The following is an 18,335-nucleotide window of genomic DNA, read 5'->3' on the forward strand; positions in this document are numbered from 1 at the left end:
GTTTAGCTGGATGAATTGTAGACAGGGAGGCCAGGAACTAGAAGAGAGACAGTGGTTAAGAGTGGCAGCTTCAAATTTGGCAAGCCAGGTAGGATTCCCTGCTCCACCCCTTGCAGCCAGCTGGGTGACCCTGGGGTCATCCCAGCCTTGATTATGCTGTTTTGACTGAGCAGTCCTGTCAGAAGGTCTCCCAACTCCACCTTCCTCAAATGGTGTCTGTTGTGGGGAGGACAAATTTAGAGTCCAGCGGCACCTTTACAACCAACAACGTTTTATTCAAGGTATGAGCTTTCGTGTGCGTGCACACTTCCTTAGATACGAAATCATGGAATGCAAATAATCAGTTCAGACTTATAGATGGAGTGAGAGGGCAAATTAACACACAGCATAATGAAATTGCCCAAGTTCCAGAGAGACATAGGAAAAGACAGCAATCAGGAAGGGAAGGCAATTGTAAGCTGCTTTGAGACTCCATCAGGCAGTGAAAAGCGGGGTATACAACCTAAGTCTTCTTCTTAGTTGTTTCTAGGTCTCAATCATAGGCCTGGTGGAACAACTCTGTCTTGAACCATCACTGATGTCTCTACTTAATCTGAACCAAGCCAGTATCCTCTGCTGGAGCCAGATGCTCTGTCAACTTATAGACCCTTGGTTTCCTGGTCAAGATGTCCTTTGGCTTACATCTAAAAGTTGTTGCCCTGATTGCTTGGTTTTCTGGACAACAGCAATGCCCACTGAACCATCTGACTGCCAGTATGTTGGGTCTTTCTATCTCAGTTGGCCCAGTGTCTTGACATAACACTTGAACAGCAAAGGGGGCACCCCATGCTCGTCCCTAGTCTTGTCCATATGGCTCTGTTGTCTGCACAGCTGGCCTCCAACTCTGAAGACAGGTATACCCCCAGGAAATGGGCACTTTTTCAGACCACTTCTTGTGGTCAGATGAGGCTCTGCGACCCTGTCATGGAGAGATGGAATGCACTTGAGTCATACCTTGGAATACATAACAGCAGGCGTTCTCATTTCATTGAATATTGGATGGAGGTGTTTTTTTACAAAAAATGAAGTGTCTGCCTTTCCGGTTCTTTGTTATACCCCTTCTTGAACAAAATAAAACTTTCTCTTTTGGGGGAGATAAAACAGAAATCCAGCGGCACCTGAAAAACTTACACTAAGCTTTTTTGAGTCAGGAAGGACCAAGGGACCAAGCTCTATAAAGATAGGCTGAGGGACTTGGGAATGTTCAGCCTGGAGAAAAGGAGGTTGAGAGGGGACATGATAGCCCTCTTTAAGTATTTGAAAGGTTGTCACTTGGAGGAGGGCAGGATGCTGTTTCTATTGGCTGCAGAGGAGAGGACACGTAGTAATGGGTTTAAACTTCAAGTACAACGATATAGGCTAGATATCAGGAAAAAAATTTTCACAGTCAGAGTAGTTCAGCAGTGGAATAGGCTGCCTAAGGAGGTGGTGAGCTCCCCCTCACTGGCAGTCTTCAAGCAAAGGTTGGATACACACTTTTCTTGGATGCTTTAGGATGCTTAGGGCTGATCCTGCGTTGAGCAGGGGGTTGGACTAGATGGCCTGTATGGCCCCTTCCAACTCTATGATTCTGATTCTATGAAAAACATTTTCACAGAGTAGTTCAGCAGTGGAATAGGCTGCCTAAGGAGGTGGTGAGCTCCCCCTCACTGGCAGTCTTCAAGCAAAGGTTGAATACACACTTTTCTTGGATGGTTTAGGATGCTTAGGGCTGATCCTGCGTAGAGCAGGGGGTTGGATTATATGGCCTGAATGGCCCCTTCCAACTCTATGGTTCTATGATTCTATAAGGACTTCAGATACAAGAAGTGTTCATCCACAGTTAAGCTGAAGTATTCACACTTGGTGTTACAGACAATCAAAGGTTGTGGTGCGGATGTTAAGGAGAGGCCATCTTAGAAATCCTTTTTGGAAGGATAGAAAGGAACTGTGGCTTTATTCTCTTAGGCTATGATAGCAACTATAACTTCCTCTGCCCCAGAGTGTAAACAATGTCTGGTATAAAATGGGTGTACATACATTTGATGCAATTTTAATGCAGATTTGTCATTCAAGACTGTGTGTGTTGCAGCCGCTAATATTTAGGTTCTAGAATTCTTTTCCTTTTCCCCCCCAGAATAATTCTGGAGATAGATGAACCAGCTTCCAATCATAACGGAGGAGAACTGCTGTTTGGAGATGACGGCTATCTTTATATCTTCACGGGAGATGGTGGGATGGCTGGTGATCCTTTTGGGACATTTGGAAATGCTCAGAACAAGTAAGAGACCTGGCCTTATTTTTTTGATTTGCTCACTTGGCAGGCAGATTGTATCCTCTGTGCTGCCTACACGTAGGAAAGGCAGAGCAGTCTCAATAGCAGATTTTTTTATTTTTTATTATTGCTTTACTAGGGGCAAAGCCCGTTGCATTCAGGAATACAACAGATGCTAGATTGGGGTGTGTGTGGAAGAAGTCTGCGGACGGCTTCCTCCTCTCCCCAGGACCTGGAAGGGCTGCAGGCAGCTGTTAGGGAATGCTCCGGCAGGGGCAGCTCTCACATGGCAGGGTTCTCCAGCCTCCGAGCCTCAGAGGGAAGTGGAAGGAGGCGGGGGTGGTCAGGAATGGGGGATGGAAGGCGATTGGCTGGCGGTTGGACAGGCAGGCAAGCCATTTAGAGGAGGAGGTACTCAGGGGTGGGACAGCTGTCCTGAGTGGGTGTTAAGCGCTGAGTGGCACTTAAGCCATGAGACCAATTCCTCCAAGCCTTTATCATAAATATTAAATTAAACAGATAAGTTCTCCTGCTTTTATCCAGGGTTAGGCTTTTCCTAGTTTTATGTTGACAGTTTCAATGTGTTTAAACTTATACTGTTTTAATTTATTTACTGCATATATTTTTTTTCTGCTGCTTTTATGTTCTTTTTTGGGGGAGATTGTTTTGTTTTTGTTTTTTTAAGCCAGATATTTTTTTTTAGAGAGGTAGGCTTCAAATTGCTTTGATGCTTTGCCCCTGTCCTCGTACACATAGCCATGCTGCTCTCAAACGCCTCCTTTCCTTTTGGTGGAATGGAAACCACTCATTTGTATGGAAGAAAGTAAAAAAGTGCCTTAACGGGTGCTACTGGTAGGGAAGCAAAGCCTGCCTTTGGCCCCTCTTGGCCCTGCTATTTCAGCAAGAAAGAAGTCATGCTTCACTCCTGACCTCTCTCCCCAATCGCAACCCACTTGCTTTGTCCCACAAAATTCAACAGCTATCTGTGTCATCTCCAGCCCCCAGACTCTCTCTGTAAATGCAACCACTGCCTACCATGAATGTGACAAAGACCAATAAAATTAGAGCTCAGTAGCATCTTGTGGCGCAGAGTGGTAAGGCAGCAGACATGCAGTCTGAAAGCTCTGCCCATGAGGCTGGGAGTTTGATCCCAGCAGCCAGCTCAAGGTTGACTCAGCCTTCCATCCTTCCGAGGTCGATAAAATGAGTACCCAGCTTGCTGGGGGGTAAACGGTAATGACTGGGGAAGGCACTGGCAAACACCCCATATTGAGTCTGACATGAAAACACTAGAGGGTGTCACCTCAAGGGTCAGACATGACCCGTTGCTTGCACAGGGGATACCTTTACCTTTAGCATCTTTAAGACCAACAGAGATTTATTCAAGGCATGAGCTTTCGAGTGCAAGCACTCTTCCTTAGACTTGCACTTGAAAGCTCATGCCTTGAATAAATCTTTGTTGGTCTTAAAAATGCTACCAGACTCTGATTTTATTGTGCTGTTTCAGGCCAATACGGCTACTCATTTGAATCTGTGACAAAGACCATAAGGCTATAAACAACTTTCAAGCTTGGTTCTGAAGATGCTGAAGGCAGAAATTATTATTTTTCTTTTTTGGCACGCTCACTGGTAGCTTCTTGTGCCTCAACTCCACAGAGAGTATTCCAGGATCCCGGTTAGGCTCATGTGCAATTCTAGTTCTTTGCAGAGGAGACGTTACTGATGGGATTGTGCCTGTTTTTTTTTTTTTTAACATTCATGGGCAATTGTTGAACTTGCCAAAACTCTGAGTGGAGTTTACTTTGCTGGTAGCTTGACACCTAGTTGTTAATAACTGGCCCATGAAGCTTTTTAACTCTAAGCCACTGGTTTCACTCCAGCCAGATGGGAGACCACAGAAAAGCATATCATGGGGAAGACTGTTCAATAGCCCCTTTGAAGGAAGATGGTCTTGTTCCAAGTTCTAGAGTATGAATGTCCAGTATAAACAGACCACAGCTTGGTAGTTCTGCTAGAGAGTTCAGTGATGACATGGGCAAGCAGACAGAACAAAATGAATGACTCTTTTTTCCCCCCTTTCATGTGGGATCCAGTTTGTTAGCTCAAACTGATGTGCATCTTTTGGGAAGTGTGCATTTCAGGCTACCTGTTCTTGGGATAAACAGACATGTTCTCCCTGTATCTTATTTTTGCCTGATACTCTCTGCCCTTACTCGAAAGAGTTGCCACAAGGATGAGTTGGAGGAGAGAATCACATGAGGCACCCTGAGCTCCTTGGAGGAGAGATAAAAGTAAAAATGCACTAGGTACTCTCAAGCCTGTCGGGAGAGGCGGGAAATAAATCTAACAACAACAACAACAACAATAACAATAATAATAGAGTAACAATGCTTTCTCTACCTTTTGCACAACCTCCAGGTCAACACTTCTTGGCAAAGTGCTCCGGATCAACGTAGACAACAATGACCACGGCCCCCTCTACCGGATTCCCCCTGACAATCCTTTTGTGCATGAACCAAAAGCTCGGCCCGAAATCTACGCTTACGGAGTGAGGAATATGTGGCGCTGCTCTTTTGACAGGGGCGACCCCTTCACAAAGGAAGGGAAAGGACGGCTGTTCTGTGGCGATGTAGGGCAGAACAAATTTGAGGAGATTGACCTCGTGGAGAAAGGGAAAAATTACGGCTGGAGAGCAAGAGAAGGCTTCAGTTGTTATGACAAAAAGCTCTGCATCAACTCCTCAATAGGTAATTATCTATTCTGACAAAATGTACTCCATAATAGGTTGTTTTCAGTGCCATTATTAGCTTGCAAGTTTGGCGACTGGAATCCTTATTTGTAAACATCTATTTTGGGCTTAGAATAAGGCCCGAACAAATTATGAATTCCCAAGCTGGGCTCAGCCCACCAGCCATATTTGGGGGGGGGGGCATGGGGAGAGGGAAGTCCTGTTTCTCTGCCGGCATGCCTGCAAAAACAGGCCTAGCTTCAACATTCCATTCTTGAGTTTTCAGCGAGGAGGGAGACTGAATTGCAGAATGCATTGAACGCGGATGGCTGTTTCTTGAATTACGTGAAGAGTAAGAAGTGGAAAACGAAGCCCATCTATTGCACTGCTGCTCTTTGCTAAATGTGCTGCTAATCGTGGCTTTTCACAGCGGTTGCTCTATCAGTTGGACACTGAAGGCACAGTGTCAACTTTGCTATGCAGAACTATAATTTAATGCAAACCCACAGAGGCACACAGATTACAGGTTTGCACATTCCCAGGTTTCTTTGCCCCTTAGATATTGGTGGTTTTGGTGTATGTTGTTGTGACATGATTCAAAAAAGAAAGGCAGCAGTGCCCAGTCCACTTGGAAGGCTCCCTGATTTTCCTGGAACTGGCTTCCGAGAGTGCTTATGCTCATAGGCGAAGGGTAATAACATGTAGGTTTCTCTGAGCTGTTAAACCCATACATAGATTAGTCATGCTGTCTGCTTCTTAAGAGCAACTTTGCTTTTTTAGTTCTCAAATATGGATTGCGTTTTGTAATGCTCTAAAAATAAACATTGTCCTCACCTGTCCTCAGTAAAAAAGCCAGGGGGGTTTAGAAGAAGAAGAAGAATTGGTTCTTATATGCCGCTTTTCACTACCCGAAGGAGGCTCGAAGCGGCTTACAGTTGCCTTCCTTTTCCTCTCCCCACAACAAACACCCTGTGAGGTGGGTGAGGCTGAGAGAGCGCTGATATCACTGCCCGGTCAGAACAATTTTATCAGTGCCGTGGCGAGCCCAAGGTCACCCAGCTGGTTGCATGTGGGGAAGCGCAGAATCGAACCTGGCATGCCAGATCAGAAGTCCGCACCACTACACCAAACTGGTTCACATTTTGGACCTGGCCAGATATCAATATATCTTAATAGTGTACTAGATGTAAGGTCAGGATGTCAGTCTAGACTTCAGATTGGATTGTCATCTGCCCTGGGTTGGCATAAACTTATTGGAAGAGGATAAACGTCAGCATACCTCTATCTTTGGGATCAGAATGCAAATTTATTCCAGGCCAGACGGGGTAGGGATTCTGGTTTCGGGAGGGGGGGGGGATCATCTGGGCAGGGAATTGGGGCCACTGTGGGTGGTCAGCTAGTTGTGAATTTCCTGCATTCTGCAGGGGGTTGAACTAGAGGACCCTGGAGGTCCCTTCCAACTCTGATTATATGATCTTCTGAAGTTTATAAAACTACTGCATCAGGTTTCTTTCCCCTTCAACTTATTGTCCAGTTAAAGTGAATTTGCTTCCCTTTCCTACTTATCAGCAAATTAGCTACCTTTAATTTAAATCCTGCCTACACAGAAAACCAATTTAACAAATAAAGCATGGAATAAGAATGCTAGAAGTTCTTTGGGCCTAGTGGATCAGAATTTGTGTTCTCTTGTCACAGGAAAAGGCATGGCTTACCATCCTTCTCTGGGCAGCAAATCTGGTAGTTATACCCTTGATGCTTGGAAGGTCATGCCTTGCTACGAATCATTGCATACTTTTCCTGTTCAGGATACCTTTTCTTAATCTCTGCCTATAGTGGCTTCATGAAAAATATAGAACATTGTGACAAGCAAAAAAATATTCTGTTTTCTGTCATACTCGCATAGAAATATATATTTCTTCTTTCCAAAGATCTGCTTTTCAACAGGCATGGGTGAAATGAGGATGTGTTTGCAACAGGCATTATTAGAAAAGAACAACTGATCCACTGTGAGCTAGAACACTGTGTGTAATAGGTCTAGTTTTCCTATCATGCTAGGCACTAATTCCCAATGGACTTAGGAATTCCACCGTGGAAGAAGGGTTTGGTCTTGTTGGATTAGAACTGAAGAGTAGCCCTATTGAATCATCTAGATCAGGGGTAGTCAAACTGCGGCCCTCCAGATGTCCATGGACTACAATTCCCAGAAGCCCCTGCCAGCATTCGCGAATGCTGGCAGGGGCTTCTGGGAATTGTAGTCCATGGACATCTGGAGGGCCGCAGTTTGACTACCCCTGATCTAGATAGCTCATCTAGTCCCTGCATCCTATTTCACACAGTGGCCCACCAGCTCTCCCAGTTGGACGAATAAGCAGAGCATAGAAGCCCTTCATCTAATGTTGCTTCCCAGTACTGATATTCAGAGGTTTATTTCCTCCAACAATAGAGGTTCCCTTTAATCAGCAAAGCTACTAGCCATGAATGGACCTATCTGTCATGAATCCATCTAGCCCCCTTTTAAAGCCATCTGGGCTGGTGACTATCACCACGTTCTTTGGCAGTGAATCCTACAACTGCATTACTCATTGAATGCAGAATTACTTCTTTGTCCTGAATCTATTGTTCTTCAGTTTTATTGGCTGCCCCTAAAACCTAATATGGAAGACCAACAATAATGTTCTCTCTTTGGGCTTTCTCTACCCCGTGCTTAATTTTCTAAAATTCTGTCTTGCCTCCCTTTAGACCTCCATTCCCTAATTAAAAGCCACAGTGACTTTAGCTTTTCCTCACAGCAAAGGTGCTCCAACTTCTTCATCATTTTGGTCACCTGCAGAAGAAGCGTCCAATGGGGTGATAATTTTCCCTGTGTGGAACTGTCGTGCCTTATTTGTAGAAGCCCAGAGGGCTGGGACAAATTTCGGCTTTTATGTGCATCATTTGCTAATATTCTGTGTCTGTAAGACGGCAGCTGAAATTCAGCCTTCCTCCTGCCACTTTAGCATCTTAATTCAGGACAAATTGTGTGAAAATGTGTCTGTGTTCAAATTTCCACAAATTACTGTCAGCTCTCTATGTGGTATGGCCCTATCTCCCAGATGCTCCCCCCTTATACTCTTTCAACGCCAAACACATCCCCAAGACCCATCCCGATAGGGACCCCACATAACCTTTTTCCCCTTCCACCTCGAGGACCAACTCTGCAGAACAGCCTCTTTCTCTCAGCCTGCGGCGATTAACTTTTTGGAATGATTCATGGGGCTCTAAAAACAGACTCACACATGATGTTCTAGGATCCTTTCCCTGAAGGCTGTTAGCGAATGAAGTCACAACCACAGACGGCTCTAAAGAATAGCAGACCAGCAAGGAGGGAGGGAGGGAGCATTTTAATCCCCTTTTGTTCCCTGCTGTTGGTCTACTGAAAATCACCTTCCACCCCAAGAGGCTTTTCTGTCCAGAGAGATAAAAGATACAGGAGAGCTGAGGCTATTGCCATTTGTGGAGAAGGGGATTTGGCATCCTTCCTTCCCCAGGTCTTGTTCCTTGCAATGCATATAATTCAAACTGGCTTTTTGTTTCTGCTTCCTGAAACCAGAAAAGGATCCGCCTTTAACGACATTATGACATAAAACAGGTAAAACAAGGACTTTGCATCCTTCAGGGATGACGTTAATCTTTTCCCCTTTGCAGATGACGTGCTCCCCATATATGCTTACCCACACAAAATGGGGAAATCAGTTACAGGAGGCTATGTCTATCGGGGTTGTGAGTCTCCAAACTTGAATGGGCTGTACATATTTGGTGATTTTATGAGTGGGTAAGTGACTGCAGACTGGCTGCTGGGTGAGCAGTCAGTAACTCCAGCTGACGTCTTGGTTCTGAGTGTGAGAAGCTAACGCTTATGCAGTCTAACCTCTGCTGCTTGCTGGAATTGCATCCCCTGCCAGATGCAAAGCAAGAATATGAAGAATATCCCGTGTACTCCTTTTCTCTTTTTAGTGGCGAAGCAAGGACATAATATGGTGGGGTGCATGAGCCACCCGCAGGTATGCAAATAGAACAATGGGATAGGTTCATGCAAATAGCCTGGCTGTGCTTTGAAGCTGATTGGATATCTTAGTGAAGGGCGTATGATGTTGTAAATTGTTTAGTGGGAGGAGGTCACCACATGGTAAATTTTCTTAGTTGTTACAAAGCAGGTTTTGCCGTGGCAAATTCCAAGGAACGTTAATAATGTGTTTTATTGTAAGTCATATATAAACTGGATTTCAGTATCAGAGTATTGCTTTGGTATATTTTTGTTATTTCTAAAATATCCAGTGATTGATGGCCTTGATAAGATGGAGTACAATTTAAAGGGACATCTTTCTTCCAAGCACAGATAGCCCTTCCAGCAGTATCTTTCCTTTGCCTTAATTTTAAAGTACTATTAGACTTTGCTTCACAACAGGAGCAAGCAAAGTATAATCCATAGGTCTGTTCAGGGTTCTAAGGCATCATGTAAAATCCCAGGCATTCCAGCTCTAATTTAATTTTTTAAATTACGTCTCTAGTCCTCATGGTTAGGGTGGCGATAGAGCTACAACACTGGAAATATTTTAAAAAGTAGAAATACATTCTATTTTTAATCTTTGTAGGATATGGATTGTAAGATTGCATGAGCTGTTTTGTCATTTATTCTCCTTAGTTGTAAATGAGGATAATTACTCAATGAGGCACAAATTAACTTGGTGCTCTCTTTTATGATATATGATGATAATGCACTGTGGTGGAAAAAGGGTGGAATGCATACTTAATAGTCAAAATTATTCATCCAGTTGCCTGGAGACAGTTAATTGTTTTCTGTTTGTTTTTAATATTGCCTTTCAGGTGTCTAATGTCCTTGAAGGAGAACCGCGTCACTGAGGAATGGGAGTACAATGAAATATGCATGGGAACAGGACAAACTTGCATGTTTCCTGGGCTTATCAATAATTACTATCAGTATATCATCTCTTTTGCTGAAGATGAGGCAGGTAATCATTTCAACTGCTTAATCAGCTATCTGGCTGCAGTTCTCAAAGTTTTGGGCTCGCAGAATGGTATCTGGCTCAGAATTTACATACTTTGCCTTATGGTCCCCATTCCTCAGTGCCCATTGGGCCTTGCAGGTCACATGACCAAACTATCCCCCCCTCCCCCCGTGGTCTTAAATAAAGCCATCTTCTGTTGCCACCTAAAGATTGAAAGTGAGTGAGGCCAACCACACCTCCCTGAGGAAATTGTTCTGTAGTCGTGGGGCTACCACCAAAAAGGCCTTCTCTTGTGGATGCACCAAATGAGCTTCTTTGATTGATGGGACAATCAGGAGGGCCTCTCCCTGTGCTTTTAATTCCCAAACAGAAACATGTGGGAGAAGACAGTCCTTTAGATATGTAGGGATTTCATAGATAGTTCATACTACACACAGTAGTATAGCCCCCAGTCCCTTTCTCTTTATCAAAGCATCTTTCTGAAGCATTCATAGAGTTGGAAGGGGCCAGACTGGCCATCTATTCCAACCCCCTGCTCAGTGCAGGATCAGTCTAAAGGATCTGGGATAAGTATCTGTCCAACCACTGCTTAGACATACCTGTGAGGGGGAGCTCACCACCTCCTTAGGCAGTTGATTCCACTGCTGAACGACTCTGAAATATTTTCCCCCCTGATATCTAGTCTAGCCAATATAATTCTATACGTAGTTCAGACCCATTACTGTGGATCCTATCCTCGGCTGCCAACAGGAACCTTTCCCTGCCCTCCTCCAACTGACAACCTTTCAAATACTTAAAGACAGCAATCATGTCCCCTCTCAACCTCCTCTTCTAATTATAGTATAGCTCTATAGTCAGTGTAAAAATGCTCTCCTGAAGAATTCAGGTTTGTTGTTGCTACTGTAGATAGAAGATTCTATTTGGCTACCATGGTGATATGATAGGCCCTATCCTCTATAACAGGGGTAGTCAAACTGTGGCCCTCCAGATGTCCATGGACTACAATTCCCAGAAGCCCCTGCCAGCATTTGCTGGCAGGGGCTTCTGGGAATTGTAGTCCATGGTCATCTGGAGGGCCGCAGTTTGACTACCCCTGCTCTATAAATTAAATGGGGTCTGAACTGGTGGATAATCTGTGGGAAAGAGATCTTTGTAATTATGGCGGATAACTGAATGAAAATGTTTTGTCCACTGAGTGTGGAAGCTTGGCAGAAAAGGTCAATTCCGTGTTGCGGGTAATTAGAGAAATGAGTATTGTTGATAAGTGTGATGAACTTCAGAGGGCAAAATCACTTCACAATTTGTGGCCTTCGGCATCACCCCCCATGCAGATGTTTAACATTGTTGCTAAGCAAACATTTAGAAATGTTTGTAGCCTGTAGGCTCTTTGCAACCTAAACTTCTTTGGCATCCAAACATGGCAACTGTTTGTCAGAATCCCCGAAGTACATTTAAACAGCATTGTTTCTTGGAGATTCATAAGATGACGCTTTCTGCGAACCCTAACTAAATAGGTGGAGAATATCTGAATGGGCTATTATTTCATTTTATAAAGGAAACATCGTTGGAATAGCAAACACACCTGTTTCTTTGTGGGGGATGAGAGTGAACAAGCATTTGAAGGGGAAAGATACGATTTCGTAAGGCTGTAGTTGGAAGCCAGTGTGGTATAATGAATAGAGGACTGAACTTGAACTAGGAAGAAGTTGACCAAGAAGTTGACAAGTGGCCTTTGTCTGCTTCTCTACCCATTTTCTCCACACCATACGTAGGGTTGGATCCTGCTATCTGCCCATGGGAAACAGTGATTGCCATGGATCTTCTGTATGTTCCTCTCCCCCCAACAGTCTTTTCCAACCCACTGTCAGTGTCAGGATCAGTGCCTGTTCTCTGCCATGAAGAGAGGGCAATTTTATTCCCTCTCCTCTTCAGCTTCCTGACCCATATGGCTGTTAGACCATAGTGGTCCTTCAGCTCGGGGAATAAACTTTCTCGGGATTGGAAAAGACAGCCCAAGAAAGAGCTGAACCTTCACAGATCTATGAGGATATAAGGAGGTAATCTTAGATGTGCCACCCTGAACCTCTTGGAGGATTGGTGGAATATCAGCATAGCCCCTCCAGTAAATAATGCTTTGCGATAATTGAGGCACAATTTAGGCAGTGCCTAGTTTGAGTGAAGATTATGGAGTTTGCTCCACAAAGATCCCCTTGTAAAAAAATAGATGAATGGTTTGATTGTGAACCAGTTCACATGAAGCATTTGTTAAAATGTACACAGTTTAACTAATGCCACAGTCTTAGAGGTGTTTATGGGGAGATGGCCATGGATCACCGTGGAACCTGCTACCAGGTGGGTTTTTTTAGAGTCATGGCAGGAATCTGCATATTATTTTGTTCGGGATGTATTGAAAATCACTTTAAGGTTTGCTTTTTTAAAAGGCAGATATTGTCCGGCAGATATACAGTTCAATCCTAAGCAAGAGTTACATCTTTGAAGTTAAATGGCTTTAAAATAAGGTAAATCTGTTTAAGATTGCATTGTTAATGTGCCAAGTTAGAGAAGAAGAAGAGTGTTCTTTTTTTATATACCCTGCTTTTCACTACCCAAAGGAGGCCCAAAGCGGTTTACAGATGCTTTTGCCTTCCTCTCACAACAGACACCCTGTGAGGTTGGTGAGGCTGCGAGAACTCTAGGAGAACTGCTCTCAGAGAATTGTGACTAGGCAAGGCCACCCAGCTGCCTGCATGTGGAGGAGCGGGGAGTCAAACTCAGCTCTCCAGATTAGAGACTGCTGCTCTTAACCACTACCCCATGCTGGCTCTCAGACCCGTTAGTTCCTTTGCTTACTGGAGTACTTAAGGACGCATGCAAATTATTCATGCTTGTTCTGTTTTGTTTTCCCTTGAAGGAGAGCTGTATTTCATGTCTACTGGAATTCCAAGTGCCGCCTCTCCTAATGGAGTAGTTTACAAAATAGTGGACACCTCCCGGTAAGAAGTAGATAAATAAATAAGAAGTGGGCCTCCTTTGCTTGTGAACATCTGGGGTCTCTGATACGTGTTCAGTGTTTTGGCTTCTGTTACACTTCAGGCTTCCTCTTCACCATTCCCTCTCCCCCCCCCCCATTATATTCTCTCTCATTATACTCTCTTGCTCTGTGTTCTTGGTTATATCAGGAGAGCACCGCCCGGCAAATGTCGTATTGAGCCTCTACCAGTCAAAACAAAAAGCAAACTCGTCAAGTTTGTAGCAAAGGAAAGTAAGTATTATACATATTATATTAAGGAATGCTTAACACTGCAGGGTTGTGGGGGAGGAAAACTGCGATTCGCCCTGGAACTTTCCAAGAGAGGTGGGCTGATGGGGCTGCAAGCTGAGGGGATGGATTGGGAAATCAAGGAATATTTTTGATGTCCAACTTGTGGCTTCATGGAGCAGGCTGGCATGCCTACCTGCAAGGCAATTTACTCATTAATGGCAAGCAGGGGTGACCCTTCTGGCAGACAAGATGGGCTTAAAAGAAAAACTTGCCTTCTGTTTGGAGATATGTGCTACAAATCCAAAATGAGAGGAGAAAAAAATCCAGCAAAAGCATAATTACTCTGCACAACGTTCTCAAATGCTAGACCTAGGACAAACCGTCTTGGCTCTTGCTCTTTGGGAAAGAGGGAGCAAATAATAAAAAGATAAGGGAGGCAAAGGGCTTAAAGTTATTGTATGGCCTGCAGGATCCTAAGCACTTGTGTATGTTTTAGCAATCACAGCATTTTGCAGGGAGTTGGACTAGATGATCCTGGTGGTCCCTTCCAACTCTATGATTCTATGATCAGAGGGTAGATAGAGTGTAAAGACCAAGAAGATTTGGGGAGCATAAGCTTTTGAGAATCAAATCTTCCTTCGTTAGGTATCACCTTGTTTGTCCATAAGGTCCTACTGGCCTCCGATCTAACAATTACAGTGGATGTTTTTCTACTAAAATGTTGCATGAAGTTCAGCATTCATTCATTCATTCATTCATTCATTCATTCATTCATTCATTCATTCATTCATTGACTGCCACTCCCAGCAAGCTGGCTCACGGCAGTTAATAATAAAACATCATAAGAGTTTACCCCATAAAACAATAACAAAATCCCCGAAAATTACAATGATCATTAAGATGGCGAGAATAAGATATAAAACCCTTTATTTACCGGATGCAAGGCAGTGATCAATGAAATATTGTAATAATTATTAATTATGTTTCATGTTTATTCTGCCTTGATTCCAGAGACCTCAGGATGGCTTACATGTTTTTTCTCTCTTTCCCCCTCAATTTTTTTGTGCACAACAATCCCATGAGGTTGGTTATTCAGAGGACAATGAACTGCAAGTGGTATTATTTGAAACCACATGTAGAACAATATTGGCTAGATATCAGGGAGGAAAAATTCAGTCAGCGTACTTCAGCAGTAAGGATGTGATGAGCTCTCCCTCACTGGCAGTCTTCAAGCAATGATCCTGCAGGGTGCAGGGGGTTGGACTAGATGGCCCATATGGTCCCTTCCAACTCTGATTTTAGGCAGCATAGTTGAGTACTCACCTTTGTGAAGATTGCTAAAAATATGCGTACCTTGTGTAGCCTTGCAGAGTGAGATGGAATTACTCAATGAATGTATTTCTGTTGTTAAAAATGTCTTGGCAGTGAATGTTTGCAGTAAGAAACACCTGCTGTCAGGGCTTCTCACAGCCATCTGTTGTTCAGTAAGGAAATTTAAAATGCACCACATCCATTGAGAGATGTCCAGTAATTCTGAACCTCATGCAACTTGGAAAAATGTCCTAAATGTTGGGCGTTAACAAGACAAAATTAGCAGAGAAACAGGAACCCTTTTCTAAGCTCTGTGGTGGTGAGGGGAATATCAGTGCTCTTTCTGTTGGCGCTCTCATTAAAAACCAAAAAGGAAAAGTTCTCTCCCCCCCACACACACACACTCCACAGAATGTTTTGTGTGTTACCTTGACAACTCTGCTCCCTTTTACGCACATCCCAATTACAAGAAAGAATAAAGCTCTGAATGCTTACAGTCCTGCCTACCAATGAATGAAACAGCACAATTCTGGCACAACAGAGAGCTAGAGTTCTCACCAGCTGCTAACAGGCAATGTGTAATAATAATGAAGACCACAGCAGGAAAAAGAATTGCTGGCAGTGTAAGAAATTGTCTCCGGCTTCCTCTTTGAAAGTTCAGTAACCCAGTCACGAAAAGACATGCTTGCAGTTCCGGGCAGTGACGATGTTTTGTCTTTCTGTTTCTCCAACCCAGAGCTTATAATAAAAACAGCAACACCACGGCCTAAACTAAGAGCCACGACTCGGGCCCCAGCGAGGGCCAAAGCGACGGCGGAACCACCTCGGGTCACGACCCCAGACTGGGTGGAACAAATCTTGACTCTTCTCAGAAACCAAAACAGGGTGCTGATGACCACGGTGTCACCAAGAACCAAAGCTCCGAAGCCCAGGAAAGGAGGGAGGACTGGGGGGAGGCGAGGGCAGAGGAGGAAAAACAAGCCCACCAGCGCACCCGCACAGCCACGCAACGGTGCCGTCCGACTAATGAACGGCAACGGGGAAGGGAAGGACCGAGGGAGGGTGGAAATCTTCATCCACGGGAAGTGGGGCACTGTGTGTGACGATTTGTGGACTTCCAAGGCAGCCACGGTCGTTTGCCGCCAGCTGGGTTATGCTTTCGTGATCAGGGCAACCAAGAAAGCCGAGTTTGGGGAGGGACGTTCGCTTCCTATTCTTCTCGATGACGTCCGGTGCTCAGGCCGGGAGAGGACGCTGCTGGAATGTCCACATGCAGAGATTGGGAAGCACAACTGTTCCCACAAAGAGGACGCGGGGGTGATCTGTAGCCACGAAGACGTTACTGAGACTGAACAGTAAATGGGGCGGGAGCCCCAGGCTGTCGTGCTTCGTTCTTTTGGAATGCCATTGTCCGACGTGGACGTGTTTGTCGAATGCATCTTGATTGTGTGCATGGGGTGAGCAGAAGGGGCATGCGGCATATAAAATGGCAGCCATCTTGGTCACTGAACATTTAAAGTTTTGCAACTGGAAGTAAAAATATGATAATAATAAGTGTTGGTTCTTATACGCCGCTTTTCTCTACCAGAGGAGTCTCAAAGCGGCTTACATTCGCCTTGAAGAAGAAGAAGAGTTGGTTCTTATATGCTGCTTTTCTCTGGTTATCTCATGATTATCAAAATAGGTACAATGGATAGAAAACCAGCCTGTATTACACAGGCTTCTTACCCAGAAGCCCCAATTGATGCAAAGAAATGTGCATAGGCGGTGGGGGTCGGCAGCAGAGTTACAGTCTGTGTGGGGCAACAAAAACTGCGTCCAATCGCACCTTGAAGACCAACAAAGATTTATTCAAGGTGTGAGCTTTCGAGTGCTTGCACTTCCTCAGACTAAATGTGGGGGGATGGACATGAATGAGTTACTGGCTCCAGAGCAGGGGTAGTCAAACTTCGGCCCTCCAGATGTCCGTGGACTACAATTCCCATGAGCCCCAGCAAATGCTGTCAGGGGCTCATGGGAACTGGAGTCCATGGACATCTGGAGGGCCGCAGTTTGACTACCCCTGCTCCAGAGCGGCAGAGGGGGAGACCCAGCGGATAGACAACTGGTAAGCAGAGGACAGGAGGAACATGTGGGGAAGTCGCCTGTCCTTGAAGGCAGCGTCAGGTAAACGGAGGGCGTTTGGGCTTGGCTTGCTTCTCTCTAGACATGCTAAAAGCCAAGGGCCAAGTGCCTTTTGCCTCCTTGCAAAAACTCACACTGCTGACCAAGCTTAAGACTGCAGATGCTTAGCAAAGCTCTTTGTCAGCTGGCTTAGATCTCTCTGTTTCCTCCCCAGGGACTCACTTAAGACTTCCAGAAAAAGGGTAGGGGAGTTTCAGAGGGCGGCTGTGTTTGTCTGCAATAGTTAGATTTGAGTCCAATGCACTTTACAGATCAACAAGATTTTATTTTGGGGGGGGGGGTAAGCTTTTGGGAATGTATGCTTCCTGCATTGGATTTGGGATTAGGGTAGGAATTACAACAAGTGAGAGTATTCCTCTTGTGAACCTGAGTCTCTCTTCCCCAGCACAACTCCTGGGCTTCTACATCCTTGTTATGAGTTGCTGAGTTTATAAGCCCCTTCAGATTGCCAGTGCACAGATCAGATTTTCTCAACCAAGGTGTCATGAAACCCTGGGGTTTCTTGACAGCCCTGAAAAGGTTGGGAGTTAATTAATTTTTTATATATTTTTAAAATGTGTTAAATGTTTATTGGGTGATATGTCATGTAAACCAGCGGTCCCCAACCCCAGGGCCGGTGACAGGTACTGGTCTGTGGATCAGTCGGTACGAGGCTGCAGCTCCTCCTCTCCTCCTCCCTGGCTGCTGCCTTGGGGGCTGCCCTGCCACTCCCCCCCCCGGGCCTCAGTAAAATTGTCAAGCGTTGACCGGTCCCCAGTGATAAAAAGGTTGGGAACCACTGATGTAAACCCCCCAAAGGCCAATGATGAGCCTGGAGGGGATGGGAACGGGACGGGCTCTGGATGGGTATGTACATAGCTCTTCTTCCCAACCATATTCTGCACAATTTGCTGTGTCTGTGGTTTCTCCAAGCCTGTTCTAGTGGTTTTTCAGTGGTGAAAACGTTGAGAAAAGCTGGCATAGATGATTGGGCCAGAAGTTGATGTGAAGAGATGTGCATGGGGGGTTGAGAGCAGAGTTACGCTTTATGTGGGGAAAGGACATGAAGGACACAGTGGTGTCAGAGAGGGAGGGCCAGCCAGTAGAGGACAGTGTAAATGGGATTTCAGATGTCTGTCCAGCTATGATCAAATGTTGAGGCACTGCCTTCCTACCCAAAGGTAGACCCATTACCACAATGCTTATTGAAGGACAGCTCTGCATATGTTTAACGTTCCTGTTGCACTGTAGAAATTTAAATTCTGTTAGCAGCACAAGAAGTATGTGAAGAACCTGAAAGGCATGACTCAGTGTGGGGGAGAGGGGGGGGGGGAGGACAGGAAATCCAGAATGAGGACTGTCAAGGCCAATAATGGTTGTGAAGCATCAGACAGAGGAAGGAAGCGAGGAGAAACATCAAAACATGTCAAGGCTGTGTGGGCTTAAAGCTTCCTGTTTCCTTTATTGTCAGGCCCGGAAGGAAAATGTTTGCACTTAATGATGTGTGCGGCACTTTCTGCTCCATTGAATGTTTGGTGAAGCAGAAGCGTTTTATGCAAGGAGGAAAATGTC

The 18,335-nt window shown here is 44.9% G+C and overlaps 1 protein-coding gene across 1 annotated transcript in view; it reads left to right on the forward strand.

Annotated features, from left to right (window-relative positions):
* Positions 1–16,154, forward strand: part of HHIPL1 (HHIP like 1) — a 37,032-nt gene extending 20,878 nt beyond the window's left edge. Inside the window, exons 3-9 of the mRNA XM_077323645.1 lie at positions 2,156–2,299; positions 4,712–5,040; positions 8,706–8,832; positions 9,885–10,030; positions 12,939–13,020; positions 13,207–13,289; positions 15,337–16,154. Coding sequence (XP_077179760.1) covers positions 2,156–2,299; positions 4,712–5,040; positions 8,706–8,832; positions 9,885–10,030; positions 12,939–13,020; positions 13,207–13,289; positions 15,337–15,959 — 1,534 coding nt within the window. The 3' untranslated portion in view covers positions 15,960–16,154. The remainder of the gene's footprint in view (positions 1–2,155; positions 2,300–4,711; positions 5,041–8,705; positions 8,833–9,884; positions 10,031–12,938; positions 13,021–13,206; positions 13,290–15,336) is intronic.
* Positions 16,155–18,335: the final 2,181 nt, after the last annotated feature.

The sequence above is a fragment of the Paroedura picta genome, chromosome 2, assembly GCF_049243985.1.
Source record: "Paroedura picta isolate Pp20150507F chromosome 2, Ppicta_v3.0, whole genome shotgun sequence".
Classification (NCBI taxonomy): Eukaryota; Metazoa; Chordata; class Lepidosauria; order Squamata; family Gekkonidae; genus Paroedura; species Paroedura picta.